Here is a 16,896-nt window from a genome sequence, read left to right on the forward strand (position 1 = left end):
CGTACAAAAAGGTACTATTACTTCGTTCGAGTGGTCGTTTGTGTTCTTTTCGCCTATAATACTGTGAAAACTAAAGCTCTCCCTATTTATTACTATTACTGTTGTTTGCAAGGATGAAACGTTTTTAATTGGTTGGGAAGTACAAAAGCAAGTGGGACCCATTACCAAAAATACGATCACCTGAGTGGAACGGTGCCGTGGCCGTGACACAACCGGCGACAACTCGGTCAAACCGGAGAGCTTTTTGCCTCTTTGACCTTCTTCCTACGTGTCGTGTCAGTTTACTTTTCCAAACCGCGCAGCGCAGTTAAAAATACTACTAGTATTATACTAGGTTTTAGAGACGATAAGAAGATAAAACTTACATTTATTTTCTCTGATTAAAGAAGCTAACAAAATAAGATTATATATATACGGTCAATAGAAAAAGAAAAAGCAAACCTGAAGAAATTTCTCATTTATAAAAAGAAATGCACATACATTATTCTAAAATATAAAGAAAAAATAAATGAGAAGATTTGTGAGATAGCTATATAGTAGGATTAGGAAGAAGAAAAAGAAGAAGAGAGAGAGGGGTAAAGTAGTAAAAAGAATGATTCGGCGGGAGGCCGTTGATTGCGGTTGGGAGAATAAAGCCATCTGACAAGGAGGCTTGTCCGTTTTGACCCCTTAATTTCTCTTCTTTTGTCCTTTTCTTCTTCTTCTACTACTACTTCTTGTAACCACCTACGTATCACTCTCCACTACTACTAATTCAAAATACTACTAGTATTATAATACTAATGTTAAAGGAATGTTAAATTACAATGTCAGTTTGTCTAATAAGTTATATATAACACGTTGCTTGTAATAAAACATACTACAGTAGGTGGTTATATAAGGCACACAAATCAATCTAAGTAGTATATATCAACTTAGAAAGAAAGAAAAACAAAATAAAGCATTGATACATAATCTGATTCTAATCTCACCTTAACAGCGTTTGTTTGTTTCAACAAGGCTTTTGAGTTGGATGGAGTTTCTATTTGTGAATCAAAAGGTGTACTAGTAACTAGTGGTCACTGATGGAAGAATTAAATAAAGAAAGAGGTAATGAAACTGAAAAGATTAAATAAAAAAAAAAGGGAAGAAGAGAAGAGTGTTCGGTTGTCGGTTTGTCGGGTTAACCCACTTTGATAGATGGTTAAGCCAGAAGAAAACCAGTTGTCAAAGCTGCTCGTCAACGTGTTTTCCCATTGTCATTTTTTACGTTAGTCTCTCTCTCTCTCTCTTTAGCAAATTATACATCAACATTGCTCTCTATATCTATATGTTTCATCTTAGCCAAAAAATCTACCAAATGACACTATTTGTTTCAAACTTACTAATTTTTTCTTTCTTCTAAATTGCACAACTTTTCAAACTGATAGTAGTATTTTGAGAACTAATGGAGCGTCTTCAAGTTATTAAAAATGATACTAGTATAGGTTTCTATTAAAAAGAGGACCTAGCTTCTTTTTTCTTTTTTTGTAGTTGATTCCTGTATAATAACCCTATAAAGCAATGAAGTGTGCAAGGTTCTTCACGATAAGGGGAGGAGGGGTGGGTAATAAGGAGAATTTACACAAAAGCGAACAAAATCAGTTGGGGGCAAAATCACACCTTTATTCCTCGTCTTCACACTCACCACCATATAACGCCTCGATAATAATATATAGTATTAAACACTAATAAGGAGTAAACAAAACTAGTTTGATTGATCTGGCAATCTTATTACTAGTAATCTTATTAATTAACCACTAATAAGGAGTAAACAAAACTAGTTTTAGACAGTAGTATGACCATTACTTTATGTGAAATGTAAACACATTCATTCTACCACCTCGCCGCCCCTATATGTGAAAAGAGAGAGAGACGTAAAGATCCATGGGAACACTCACATGACTTTGTTCTTTTCATTTTTCTTTTCTTTCTAAAATAATAAATCATTATTTTTTCCAAAATGTTTTTGCAATTAACTCTCTGAGGAGTTCCTTTTTTATTAAAAAAAAAAAACCAATTGACGTTACATCTTTAAGAGAAAAAAAGAATAACTGGTTTTCCAATTAATTTATGATAATTAATATGCTGAAGACATAAATTTCCACCTGATTAATTAACTAAATCTTCTTTAAAAAAAAAAAAAAGATCATTGTCTTAAACGTATACATAGGTGATGTACATTTCAAAAGTTCGACCAACGAATTAAATAACACACTCAAATAATAATAATTTAAAATAAAACATTATGAAAAAAAAAAAAAAAACATAATAATAATAATCATTAAATGAAAGCTAACTGTCAAAAAAAATTAGTGTCGCTTGGTACCTTCCTGCTTTCTCCTTTCTTCTCCAGAGTACTGAGTACTATATATCACACTTGAGCTCGTCCCTTCGTCTTCACAAATCCTCCTTTCTCCATTCTCCGGCGACGTTTCTCAGTCTTATTCAGCGCTTTTTATTTAGCTGATAATCTCGCCGGCATTTCTCTTCTTTAAAAGAAGAAGAAAGCTGTGATGGGGTCCGTAGCTGCTGCTCTGTTACTGCTGCTTCTCTGTTTTCCGGTAGCTTTCTCCGGCCATGATTACGGCCAAGCTCTTTCCAAGAGTCTTCTCTTCTTCGAAGCTCAGAGATCTGGCGTTCTCCCTCGTAACCAGAGAGTCACTTGGCGTTCTCACTCCGGTCTCACCGACGGCAAATCAAGCGGCGTACGTCTCCTTCTCCTTCTCCTTCTCTCTCTCTCTCTCATTGTCGCCGTTCATCATATCTAAAACCAGACGTTAACCCTCTATATATATTTCGAGAATCAAACTCTTGTTTTTGTTTTTTGTACAATAGATCTACTGTATTCGTCGTTCAAGACATTGTTATCATGTGTTCGTCCGGTTACCTAAAAAAACTTGATGTATGTATATATCAGGTGAATCTAGTGGGAGGTTACTACGACGCCGGAGACAATGTGAAATTCGGACTTCCGATGGCGTTCACGGTGACGATGATGGCGTGGAGCGTGATTGAGTACGGGGATCAGTTACGAGCCAACGGCGAGCTTGGGAACTCCATTGACGCCATTAAATGGGGTACTGATTACTTCATCAAAGCCCATCCTGAGCCCAACGTCCTTTACGGCGAGGTACTCTCTCTCTCTCTCTCTGATCTATACTACTACTACTACTACTTTATTAGTAATATTATTACAAAATTTGATATTGATTTTTACGTGATTAAGTACTGTAATTTTTATTTGGATTTTTTTTTTTGTTAGGTTGGAGATGGCAACACCGACCATTACTGTTGGCAGAGACCAGAAGAAATGACGACGGACCGTAAAGCATACAGGATAGATCCGAGTAATCCCGGGTCGGATCTCGCCGGAGAAACAGCAGCCGCCATGGCCGCAGCATCAATTGTCTTCCGCCGGTCTAACCCTGTGTACTCTAGGCTCCTACTCACCCACGCCTATCAGGTAAAATAAATAACTCGGCGCATTTTTTTTACTCTTTAAGAAGCGCACGTTAGCAATAATAAAAAAAATGTGTGGGGATATTAATTAAATTACTAGACAGGCAGTTACGTTAAAGAAGTTGCTGTAGCAGAAGCAGAACACATTAAATATTATTGCACTGCTGCAGTTGCAGAGTAGAAAGAAACTAGAAAAAGGTCATTTTCCGCGCACGTTAGGCGTTATTTCGAGTAGTATGCATAGTACTAATTGATAATGACAAATCTGAAAATTAAGTTTAACCGAAATTGTTTCTTTGTTTTTATTCTGACTGCAACCCAAAACAAAACAAAAAAAAAATGCTTTGAAATAGAAATATCCTCTGAGATTTTGCTTTAATTACATTAGTCACCCAGGAGTTTAGCTTAGCTAATGTGACACACACTACTAAAACTCTTTTTTTTTTTTTAATATTATAGTAGGATTTTAATTAAAAATAAAAAAACGGCGTCGTGTCGTCGATCCCGTAAGTGGACCCTGCGAAAGATGGATTCTTTGTAGAGGGTGGAAAAGAACGACGTCGTTCTCCGTCCATCACGGGTTTTTTTGTGTTGTGTGTGACCTTGATTACAGATCTTGTAATATATCTCAGCCGTTGATCTTAAATATTTCCTTTTTCTCTTTTTAATTTTTAATAAAACTACGCACGTGCCTTGGGCAGTCGGTGCCCCATACTTGTAACAACTTTCCCCAAATTAACCTCTCTTCTTGATCAATACCACGAATCTGCCACTGCAAAACTAACCTTGTCTCTAGTGTTTATTACGGATTTGCCATCCTAATTCCTTTGTTTATTCTTTTTTTTTTTTTTTGTATTGGTTACAGTTGTTTGATTTCGCCGACAAATACAGAGGCAAATACGACAGCAGTATCACCATTGCCCAGAAATACTACCGATCCGTCAGTGGTTACAATGTAAGATCCGATAGATTTCGTAATCTGAGATTTGATAATTAAAGTGCTTTAACAAATTTGTCTGATGTCTGAATTTGTGTCTCAACCATCAGGACGAGTTATTGTGGGCAGCTGCGTGGCTATACCAGGCTTCTAACAATCAGTTCTACTTGGACTACCTCGGTCGCAACGGTGACGCCATGGGTGGAACCGGTTGGTCCATGACTGAGTTCGGTTGGGACGTCAAGTACGCTGGTGTTCAAACCCTTGTTGCCAAGGTTAGTTGGGATTTTTTAGCTTAACCGGTTTTGAAGACATTTTTGGTTTGTGATTCTAAGCCGGTTTAGTTTCTTTTTGGGACAGTTTTTGATGCAAGGCAAAGCAGGACGTCACGCGCCTGTGTTCAGGAGGTTTAAGGACAAAGCTGATTTCTTTATGTGTTCGTTGTTGGGTAAAGGCTCCAGGAACATTCAGAAGACACCAGGTGGTTTGATTTTCAGACAACGATGGAACAATATGCAGTTTGTCACAAGTGCTTCCTTCTTGACCACGGTTTACTCTGATTACCTTACTTCCTCTCGAAGCAACTTGAGATGTTCCGCGGGAATCGTCGCTCCTTCGCAGCTTCTTTCGTTTGCTAAATCTCAGGTTGATTACATTCTTGGAGATAACCCAAGAGCAACCAGCTACATGGTTGGTTATGGTAACAATTTCCCTCAGAGAGTTCACCACAGAGGCTCCTCCATTGTCTCTGTCAAGGTCGACCGCACATTTGTCACATGCCGAGGTGGATATGCCACCTGGTTCAGCCGTAAAGGCAGTGACCCGAACCTTCTCACTGGTGCTATTGTCGGCGGTCCTGATGCTTACGACAATTTCGCTGACAGGAGGGATAACTATGAGCAGACTGAGCCTGCTACTTACAACAATGCACCACTCCTTGGTGTTCTTGCTCGTCTCAGCAGTGGTCATTCCGGTTATAGCCAGTTTCTTCCAGGTTTGTGTCTGAAATTGCAATGTCCTTGAGATTGAAGTTTGGAACTCAAAAATAGTTTGCTTATACTTTTTTTTTTTTTTTTGGTTGTGTCCCTGCAGCGGTTCCTGCTCCTGTGGTCCGAAGACCAATGCCTATTCGTAAACCAAGAGTGACTACTCCAGTCCGAGGTATGCTTCTTTCTTTCTGTCTACATGTGAGTCTATGACTGTCTATTATTGAACAGCGGCTTGACTCTGTTGTTTACTTGTTGTACAGCTTCTGGTCCAGTGGCTATAGTTCAGAAGGTAACTGGTTCATGGGTCTCAAAGGGAAGGACTTACTACAGATACTCGACAACTGTGATTAACAAATCTTCTAGACCTCTGAAAAGTCTCAACCTTTCGATCAAGAATCTCTATGGACCAATCTGGGGGCTCTCGAGATCAGGCAATTCGTTCGGTCTTCCCTCTTGGATGCACTCATTGCCATCCGGGAAATCCCTAGAGTTCGTCTACATTCACTCAACATCTCCGGCCAATGTCGCAGTATCAAGCTACACGTTGGCTTGACCAAACTACAACAACTACACTCAAAGGAATCAGTGTGCATAGGTCGTGAGAAGAAGGAAGAAAGTCTTTGGTTTTTCCCTCTGGTTTCGTCTTTTATCTTCATTTTTAACTTTTGGGTTTCTCTGGTGAATATAGAAGGGTTGAAAGAAGGGGTTGAAGAAAGGTGTGAAGAGACAAGTGGAGACTCTTCAAAAAATTAAAGAAGAGTGAAAGTGCTCATCCTCTTTCTCCTCAAGTTCAATGCTTTAAAAATTCATATATAAATATTTATATATATAGTGAAAGAGAGAGAGTGAGGAAGATTAGAGAGAGATAGAGAGATAGTGTTTGTGAGATCTTCCTTCTCTTATAAAAGGGGTCTTGTGAGGTATTGCAAGGATTGTTTTTTCAATTCCTTGTAGCTCAAAAAACATGTCTGTGTCTTTTTCCTTTTGTGTTTATCTTTTTTTGGTGGGTCTATGGCAGTTGTAAAACTCAACAACAGTCTTTAATGAAATGTGATTTGGTGGCAATCTACCTATGTTAGGTATTTGTCTTCTACACATACTTACAAGCGACTTTGAAAGTTAGTGATATATATATATACAAACAACTCTGAATCTTTCCTCAATTAAAATGTGTATATATCTTATGACATGATTTTTTCGTCTTCTAAAGGTTGTTAAACTTTGACACATATCAGGAAATTTGACTTAAGAAATTGATCATCACTTGTAACGTTTTTCCCCAAGTTGTTTATATTTTTCTAAAAGTTGTTAACTACTAATTAAGTAGTTAATTACACCAAATCTATTTACCAATGAGTCGAGGATATACTCTGTAAATGTAATTATAAGAAACTTGAAAATTAGATATACAGTATAAATATACACACAGAGAACTTTATTCACACAATGTAAATACAAATACATAAAACATGAGGAGAATGTTAGCTACAAAAGAAGATAAAAAAAAAAAAAAAAAAAAAACTAATATATTTGGCGCAAGCAACGTTGATATGAACACATAACATAGAGAGACATATATAACAATATGATTTAGAGCGAAATGAGAAATATATAAATCTGAGAATTGTCCAAACAACTTCCTTTCTTCACACTCTGGCTGCGGAACAGAGTATAGAAGCTTCACTTCTTTGCCTTGTTATACATTTCATCGATCTCTTTCTGCGTAGAGAAGAACAGAGTAAGCGGTTTTTAGTTTAAGATACATAATTCGATTATGCAGACACCAAAAGATCATCAAGCCAAAGAGGTATTTTAAGGTTTTAGCTATGTAGCCTTGAATGTGCTGTAATGTGAAAAATAAAGGGAAGGGACTTATAATTTACCTGATAGTACTTGAGAAGCTGAGGTCTTTTCTTCTTGTAAGAAGGTGTGATGAGATCTCTTTCCATGTCAAATGGGACTGTGTCCAAATGAACACCTTTGATCAGCTCAAATCCCTTCAGCTGTAAGGCAAAAAAACCCAAAATTTCATTAGTTAAAAGAATGTTGAAAAAAACAAACAAGTATTAAGAAGAATAATGAACAACCCAAAATTTCATTAGTTATATTTTAACCTTTTTGTCTTTGGCTACTCTGTTGAATTCTCCAAGTATAAACTCTTTAGTCTTTGGGTTTTGACAGATAGACTCAAAGTCTCCTGAAACATTGTGTTCTTTAGCCCAATGTTCGATCTGTATCTTGCTTGGACATACCACAGCCACTAAGTAAGACTCATAGCTGTTTCCATATACCCATATCTGCAAAATGTTTTAATACATCATTAGTTAGTTAAAAATTCTTATTTAACGGTATATTATAGTTATCTTCTCAACTAATACCGATTCAATGGCGGCTACGTGGCTATAAATGTTCTCCAGGTTCTCAACCGCAACGTATTCTCCTTGTGAGAGTTTAAAGATGTTCTTCTTACGGTCGATGATTTTCAATGCTCCATCTGGTTGCCACTCACCAACATCACCAGTGTGAAGCCATCCATCAATGAGGACTTCTTGAGTGAGATCTTCACGTTTGTAATATCCTGAGAACAATGTCTTTCCTCTGATGCAAACCTCTCCACGCGGCTTGCTTGCAAGAGCGTCGTAACCCATCTCTGGAACTGACTCGAGCCTTATGTCAACGTTTGGAACCGGTGGACCAACCGTTCCAAGCATAGCAAGCTCATTTGGAATGGACACAAATGTCCCACCACAACTCTCTGTTAGACCGTATCCTTGCAAAACATGAGCACATGCAACAACTCGAAGGAAAGATTCGATGTGAGCTGCAAGTGGAGCTGCTCCTGAGAGGATCAGACGCACGTTTCCTCCCAATCCTTCTTTAACCTAAAACAGTTTTGTTTAATCGTTCAAGATTTGGTTTACTTCTAACAATCCAAAGGTTCAGGATACAGAGAGTGTAGATTTTAATGTCACCTTTTTAAATACAACTTTGTCAGCGAGGGGAGATGCTTGTGTATGAGTCTTCCCTTTCTCCATGTTTTTTTGTTTGCTGTTCAAGTTATCAAAATGGTTTTAGAAACAGAGATTAACTTTTTTATAAAACTGTGGATTCTGATCTAAATATGATACACTTACTGGTTAAATGCAAAGTTGAATAATGTCTTCTTTATGAGTCCACCATCAGAAAGTTTCTGCTGAAGACCTGAAAATTAATATAAACAGTTGAGAATTATTCATTCAAAAATATATTTTTAACTAGTCTTGCAAAGTATTTACCGTTGTATATTCTCTCTAGCACGCGAGGAACAGCGCAGAAAACAGTCGGTTTTAATGCAGCAATGTCTTCTATCAATATCTTAACATCCTGATGAAGAAACATATTATAAATTATTAGCCTCTTATGATCAGATTCTATAGACAAAACAAACAGATCCTTATGTAACTTACCCCTCGCCAGAATCCGATAGAGGCTGCTTCATAAATAAACAGCTCCTCAATCACACGATCGAAGATATGAGCCAGAGGTAGATATGATAGGTAAACATCTTTACTGGTTAACTGTAACATTTTCCACAATAGAAACAAGAAATTTATTAGTATAATGATCTATTCTTGAAGTAGTGTGATGATGTAAACAAGAATAAGTATACCTCTTCATTGATAGTTTTAAGCAATTTTCTAACACCTTCAAGGAGATGAATAATGCTCTCATTTGTAAGCAAGACTCCTTTAGGATCACCAGTTGTTCCACTTGTATACATTATGGTGCAAACATCGTTTCTTTTCTTCTCTGGTAATTCATATTCTTTACCCTCACCCTACATTTATATGTTCAGGATTTAAATTGTTAAATATGATGTTACTTAAAGTACAATACAAATATGATTTTCTTACTAGCTTCAAGAATTGGTCCCATGAGTATATTGTTAATCCAAGTCGCTCAGCTTCTGCTCTTTGCTCACTTGTAACCTCACCAAAGCTCACAATATCTGTTGCAAGAAGAAAAATAAAACAGAACTTGTTTCATTCACTGGACATTTTTATTAATTACAATCAAACACAAGAATAATAGCTTACTTACTCTTCAAATATTTAGTTGAATTTGGAGCTGTCTTTAATAACTGAAAGATAAAAAGAACGTTGTTTTAGTCGTTAGAAAGCCCATATTTGCAGTAAGAGGCAAAGTAATATAAGCCAGTCCACTCATCGTCAAGTTAGTCTTGAATTGAAACATAACATTAAGCTAATGATGAAGAACAAATTGGCATATAATTACAAATTGTATAACATTTGTCTCTGATAAGAAATTACCTCGGAGATCTTTTTCTCCTCAGAAAAAGCGAGTGAGACCTCAGCATGACAAATGATGAACTCTATTGCTCCAGCACCTATCAAATGCATCATCAATCCAAACTATTATTATACATACATGACTCCAATTATATCTGAAAATAAATAATCGATAGAAAAGACAAATGTTACATTACACACCTAGAGTGTCATATAAAGGTACACAGTAGAGTCCATGAGCATTGCAAGCCTGAAATAAATAAATAAATAAAAGATGAAAATTCGATAAATACTTTAAATGATTAAAAGTAGTGAACGTGGAAAAGGTGGTATATATAATTCATCACCAATACCATATACTATAATTTATGGTAATCAAAATATGATGTTGACGCTCATATTACCTCCATGCTTATGATCCATTCAGGACTGTTGGCACCATAAATACCGCACTTTTCTCCCTGCTCCACCAATCATTTAATTGTAATTAATATACATACTGTTGAAAATCTTAGATGAACGGGGTGTATTCAACTTGACATTTTAAGTGATTTGTGTGAAATTTATAAATCCTATGCTATTCAATCATGGATTTTAAAAAGTCTATTAAAATCCACTGTTATTGAATTGATGATTTAAATATCTATTTTAAAATCCAGTGTTATTGAACTGATGATTTAAAAATCTAATTTAAAATTCACTGTTATTCAAAACAGTTTTGTTGATTTGGGTTTAATTATTTTTAGGATTCTGGAGGATTTGAGAGGATTTGTTTAGTTAAAAATACAGAAATCCAAATCTCATGGTTTTAGGTGGGATTTGAAAGAATTTTACAGAAAATCATATGAACTTTCCTAAAATGTATCAAAATTCTAAATTTCCTAAATCTCATCAAATTCTCCAAAATCATGGTTTGAATACACCCCCGAAATTTCACTATCTTTGGTGCTAAATCAAAAACAATAATGTGTTTAGAAACACTAATTACTTTTCCAACTCCAATAGTTCTGATAGAGTTTCCAAGCTTGATCACTACATCGTATACTTCTTTGTAAGTTTGCCATATATATTTCCCAGCCTGTACTCAATAAAAAAACAAACAAATTGTGTTACTAATTAATTTCCGATACTACTAATAATTAAGTTGCTGATTACTTACTTTTCCATCAACGATTTCTCTACGACCAAGCATAGGATTATTTGGAGACTTCTCCACAGACAGACTGTATAATATTCAAAACATATAGCATTCACATAAGAGGTTACACAATCAATAATGTCATTTTGTTATTAATAGCCATGAACAGAGGCACGGAATAAAGCAACAGTTCTTGGATAAGTTCTGAGATCTTAGATGCAATGAAATCATTTCAAGACAATTGCATTCATTAATGGTTGCTCTCGGATCTTCATATGAAAGTCAAGTCAAAAAATCATAGTCGCCGTTGCAATAATTTGACTATTCTAAAACAAAAACGAAAAAATATATCAAATGTTGAATTGTTGAACTTTCACATAATGTTCGTTTACAAAAATCAAGCAAAACCTCCCCAAACGCAAAGTACTCTTTCCTCCATATTTTTTCAGCAATATGAAAAGCTTGGAACCCACGAAAAGAAAAACTAGAAACAACGTTTACAAAAATAAAAATAAAAATGAAGAAACAAACACACACAAAAAAATCACTATTCATTTGTGAATTATAATCCAATAAACTCCATTAATCAGAAAAATAAATTTTATGAATAAAAATTAGTGAAGCCAAAGAGGCGGAGTTTGATATAGTTGCTCTCTTAATTAATTTGTAAGAGAACAAAAAGTCTAACCGGAAAATATCCCATGCACTGACGAGATCATCGGCCGGTTCAGGAAAACCATCTTTAGCGTAGATACTCCGGTAAACCGGACCGACAGATGGACTTCCTCCATCAACGCCTTCCTGTCCCTTCTCAACCTCTATGATGTATCGACTTGCCGCCATTTCTTTTGCGTTTATTGTCCTTAATTATCTGTGTATTTTATGTGTTTTGATCGTTCGTGTTGATTTGTAAAGGTGCAGCAACTAGAGAGACAAATTTTAAAATGGCGTGTGAATGTTGTAAAGAGGAAAACCAAAAATGATTTGATAGACACGAGGGTTGCTGACTCCTCCATATTGGGTGATAGTATTTATAAGTAATTTATATCTTGTTTTACTTTTTCCCCTCAATAAAAGCTCATAGTATTATTATTAGATTTTATCTATTTATATTTTAATCAATTAACCAAAAGGAAGAAATAATAAAGTCCTTATAACATTTTGATTTTAGCAAAAAAAAAAAATCAAGAAAAATTAATTGATTAAAATAAAAATAAAAAATGTGGGCACTTTCCTATATACTGGATCTAGTTAATGGTGTACATGTTACTCACATATTTACGATAATCCAGAGCTCTTAAGTAATTAAGTACTATATATAAGAAAAAGGAAAAAAGATGTCCAGCTACACGAGGTATGACGCAATACATGGCCACACATTTCAAATTTAATAATGTATGCTCAACTACATCAATTATATGTTTGGCATGGCCACATGCACCAAGTACTTGACGTCATGTGTTTTACACCATGGACATAAAATCTCGATTCACCGGGTCATTTCTCCCGGCAACGACCGGCGTTGACTCATCAGAACCATAATCGGGGAAAACTAAAACCCGACCCGAGCACCTGCAACCAAAATAAAATACCCGACCCGGACCCAATTTTAATGGGCTTTTTATCTAAATTAAAAAAAACACAGGCCCATTTTCTAATTATTCATCGATCAAAACAAGAAAAGTGAAAAAGTTGTTTGAAAAAGTTTTATCGTTTTATCGAAGATATCGAAGAACTGTGAGAGCATCTTTTCAATTAGGTTTTTTAACAGAGATAATGCAGTGAAATCTTTGCTGGAAATCGGAATAAAGAAGACATTGCCTGTTGATTCTCGTCCCAATGAGGTAAAGCTGGCATTTTGCTGTTGATTTTTAACTTTTATTTTGTCGTTTTAAACAAGTGGGAAAGTGGAGTTGTTGTCGGCAAGATTCAATTCTTCTTTATATGTTACTTAGTTTATTGTCTAGTCTTGTTGTGTAGCCTTAGTTTGTTTATACATTGTTAATAGGTTATTGTCGGGTTCATTAGTTGTTTATAACAACTTGTCTTTGTCTTCTCTGAATTTTTTTTTTTTTTTGTAGTGGAAAAATTACAGTGAAGGTGAATTGCCATTATTCTGGCCAATTCAAGACAGAAAATGGAGTGTCGAAGTACGACGATGGAGATATTGAAGTTTTTGAGGTTAATTCAGTGACAATTTTTCAAGACATATTGCTAAAAATGCTTGGAAAAAGAGTCAACAATCTTGGGAGAATGTGGTACAAGCTACCATTTGAAGAACTTTCTGATAGGCAGCCTCTATGGGAGAATGTTGATAGCAATAAGAATAAATTGGTTTCAAACGGACGTTGGATGGGAGAGGTGGACATCTTCTTTGAAAAGGCAGAAGAAGAACCGCTTGAAGCTGCTGGAGAAAAAGAACCGCTTGAAGCTGCTGGAGAAAAAGAAAAGGATGTTGCTAAGAAAGCCATAGTAGATGATAGTGGGGATGATAGTGGGGATAGTAAATCAGATGCAGGTTTATCCGAACCTGAAGAGTCAGATCAAGAAGATGAGATTGTTGACAATGATGCTGGTATTGCAGTGGAGGACATTCAAGTTTTCAACAATGATAATTATGAAGAACAAATTCCGGATGATGATGAAGTATATCCTGCAACGGATGATGAATCTGGCGATGAAGAAGAACAAACAGAGAGATTGGTTAAGAAAGGCTTACCTGATGGAGTCTTTAGTTTGAGGCAGTTATTCAGGGTTGGTTGTTGTTGTGCTGATACACACAACAATCACACTGAGTCATACAATAGAACCTTAAAGATTGCAAGGAGGAAGCCATTTGTCCAAATGTTAGAACTTATAAGAAGGGATGCAATGCAAAGGGTTGCCAATAGGTCTATTATTGCTGAAATAGAAGCTGCAAAATTCACAAAAAGGCAAGGAAAGAGCTGGAAAAATCTTGTGAAGAAGCGCAATATTGTGCATTGATTTCTAGCACCGGTGGAGAATATGAGATTGTTGAGTTCGGGATTGGATACACCCTCAACTTGAACAATCGTGAATGTGCATGCAGAAAATGGGATTTGACGGGTATACCTTGTCGTCATGCTGTGTGTGCAATCAGAGAACTCAATTTGGAAGTGGAAGACTATATATCAGATTACTACTTGAGTGAGAAATGGAAGGGAACATATAGAAGAGGTTTGAGGCCTGTTAATGGAGTTAAGTTTTGGGAAGATTCTGGTAAACCAAAAATTGTTGCACCTCCTTATAAACGACCTGCAGGGAGACCTAAGGGAAAAGCTAGGATCAAGGGGCTTAATGAATCACCACGCAAAAAAAAGTCTCAGACGAAGGTTGATCGAAAAGGAAGAATAGTGCATTGTGGTCTATGTGGTGAACAAGGACATAATTCAAGAAAGTGTCCTCATGAGGTATTGTTATCGGACATTTGATTTTTTTTTTTGGCTTACATATGGTTAATTTGATAATTTTATTTTGTTTTAGTCTCCGGAGAGCCGGGCAAAGAGAAGGAAGCTTATGGTGACTCCTCTATTGGAAGCTCAAGATCAAGAGGAAATGGGAGCAGCATTGGCAGCCATGGAGCATGAAGATCAACCGGAAATTGGAGGAGCTTTGGTTGGCATGGAGCATCAAGATCAAGATGATGCTGAAGTGCAAGATGTGTTATCAACAGCACCATAAGGAAGTCAAGATGATGTTGGTTGTTGTTGTGTTCGGGTTCTTTTTGGGTGTTGTGTTTGGGTTCTTTTTGGATATTAACATACTTTGGTTGTTGTATTTCATCCTTGTGCCATCCAAACAAAAAGTTCTTTAAACCATCCGACTTTTGGTTCAATATGTTAAACGGACCAAATCCTACAAATCAACATCAATAACAACTACTTGACAAATCCAAGTACGATGAAATACATTACATAGTAATTAACTTAACCAAGTACGATGACTCCAATTGCACAAACAAGCAAGCCTGTCAAACCCGTGATAACGAGGCGTTGACGAGACACAATTGCTTCCATATCATCAATCTTCTTCTTCTGCAACTGATTTCTCTCTAAATCCCCCTTCAGCTCCATGATTGTCGTTGATAGTTGACTTATTATCTTATTCTTCTCATTAATTTCTGCTTGAGCTTCAACCAATGCTCTTCTCGGCCAGCCTTTCACTTCTTCTTCATCAACCCAACTAAAGTACTTACAGTGACCATTACCACCTTCCTACACAAACATCAAACAATTACTTAATCAACAAAGCTACTCACCTCTACATATATCAAAATTCAAGTGATACATACCTTGTACAGCTCACACCCGAGGAACCTTCGATTTGGATTTCTTGCCGTTTTCGAGATGAACATCTTCGCCGGCAATCCACAATCACAAAATTGCCCGACTCCAGACTTGCTCCTCATGCTACTAGACGATTCCGATGTTAATTCCATCTTCACTCCAAATTGAAGTTTCTCACACGATGAAGAACCCTAATATTCAATTTTTTGTCGATTTGGGAAAAATGGGATCTGTGTTTTTTTTTTTAATTTAGATAAAAAGCCCATTAAAATTGGGTCCGGGTCGGGTATTTTATTTTGTTTGCAGGTGCTCGGGTCGGGTTTTAGTTTTCCCGATTATGGTTCTGATGAGTCAACGCCGGTCGTTGCCGGGAGAAAGAACCCGGTGAATCGGGATTTTATGTCCATGGTGTAAAACACATGACGTCAAGTACTTGGTGCATGTGGCCATGCCAAACATATACTTGATGTAGTTGAGCATCCATTATTAAACTTGAGATGTGTGGCCATGTATTGCGTCATACCTCGTATAGCTGGACATCTTTTTTCCTAAGAAAAATTAACACAATGTTAAATGAAATTCCTAAACTACCAGGTTCTTTTGACAGCACACAAGTGCAAGGTTGTTGCTTATAATATTGAGATTTGACTTTCATAGAACAGTAAGATTATATTGCTATCCGGATATTATAGATGCCATATGACATTTTAAAAATAATCAATATACAAATAAATATCATACATAGTGGTTAACCATAACCATATCCAAAGTCCAAACTCCAAACTCCAAAACCCTTGTTGACCATGTTTTGATTTATGAAACTAAGACAAAATGTTGCCAATATCTGGAAGCCGCATGAGATTAAGTAATGAAACATTTGGTCTGATTTTTCTTTTAGTTAAAGATTCAAGATGTATGAGCAAAACAAAAATATGATGGAGACATGAATTCATGCATCTAAAGATTATGTTTCAATGTGTCACAAATTCTATTTTATATTAATCATTGGCCAATTATTTTCATAACCTTCTATATATATATATATATACATATATGTTTTGTTGTAACATGCGTATTATAAAGTTTGCATATCCTTATCCTTATGAAGTAGATCCAGTATCATGATCGTCTGATAAGAGATCCTGATTTGTTTCCACACCACCATTATGTTCATTAGTTGTTAGTTGAACCATAAAAAAACTTACGAACTTATATAGAGAATCTTGGCAATTTTCGTGGACAACATTACAGGATATAAAGTTAGTAACGAAATTTAGAGATAGGGGCCACTATCATTAATTCATTATTTCCGTCACGTCGCATTTGAATTAGTTTGTACTTCGTACCTAACATGGCAATTGAAGTTTAAATCAACGACGGACCACGCTCTTATTGAGATTACTTTATTTGTTTATTCTACATCAATTGATCCATGTACATGAAACTAGTCGCCCTCTAAACTACATGTCTAAAATATGTGTATGTGCGCGGGATTCTATTTCCATTTTTATGGAAACCTTACATTACATAGTCACGGTCACTATGTTACTTTTTATAAACAAGCATATATTGAGTATATTATTGACTAATCAAGAAAACTAGTAATATATCCATAGATTTGTTCTTCATGTTTATTCTGACACAAGTTCAGAGTTCAGAGTTCTAGTTATACAGTAATATCCAAGTTCATTAAAAGTTATCAACAAATCAAAACTTGTTTGTTCTAAGGCAAATGAAATTTGAACTAAATTAAGAA

General features: G+C 36.0%; 2 protein-coding genes across 2 annotated transcripts; one reads left to right on the forward strand and one right to left on the reverse strand.

The window, feature by feature from the left end:
- The first annotated feature begins 2,213 nt into the window (after positions 1-2,213).
- On the forward strand, positions 2,214-6,471 carry LOC104753110 (endoglucanase 6). The gene is made up of 8 exons (XM_010475402.3): positions 2,214-2,726; positions 2,939-3,151; positions 3,284-3,484; positions 4,346-4,435; positions 4,528-4,692; positions 4,778-5,411; positions 5,510-5,578; positions 5,667-6,471. Exons 1-8 carry the CDS (start codon positions 2,535-2,537, stop codon positions 5,957-5,959), a joined length of 1,857 nt encoding a protein of 618 aa, XP_010473704.1. The 5' UTR covers positions 2,214-2,534; the 3' UTR covers positions 5,960-6,471.
- A 342-nt stretch (positions 6,472-6,813) lies between these two features.
- LOC104753111 (long chain acyl-CoA synthetase 3-like) lies at positions 6,814-11,849 on the reverse strand. Its single transcript, XM_010475403.3, has 17 exons — positions 11,522-11,849; positions 10,855-10,918; positions 10,684-10,773; positions 10,100-10,156; positions 9,897-9,945; positions 9,717-9,793; positions 9,487-9,526; positions 9,300-9,394; positions 9,056-9,223; positions 8,853-8,963; positions 8,682-8,769; positions 8,541-8,607; positions 8,379-8,454; positions 7,785-8,288; positions 7,521-7,703; positions 7,290-7,409; positions 6,814-7,125 (listed from the first exon to the last, which is right to left on the reverse strand). Exons 1-17 carry the CDS (start codon positions 11,674-11,676, stop codon positions 7,087-7,089), a joined length of 1,983 nt encoding a protein of 660 aa, XP_010473705.1. The 5' UTR covers positions 11,677-11,849; the 3' UTR covers positions 6,814-7,086.
- Positions 11,850-16,896: the final 5,047 nt, after the last annotated feature.

This window comes from Camelina sativa, chromosome 16 (genome assembly GCF_030686135.1).
Source record: "Camelina sativa cultivar CO46 ecotype springtype chromosome 16, ASM3068613v1".
In the NCBI taxonomy this organism is placed as follows: domain Eukaryota; kingdom Viridiplantae; phylum Streptophyta; class Magnoliopsida; order Brassicales; family Brassicaceae; genus Camelina; species Camelina sativa.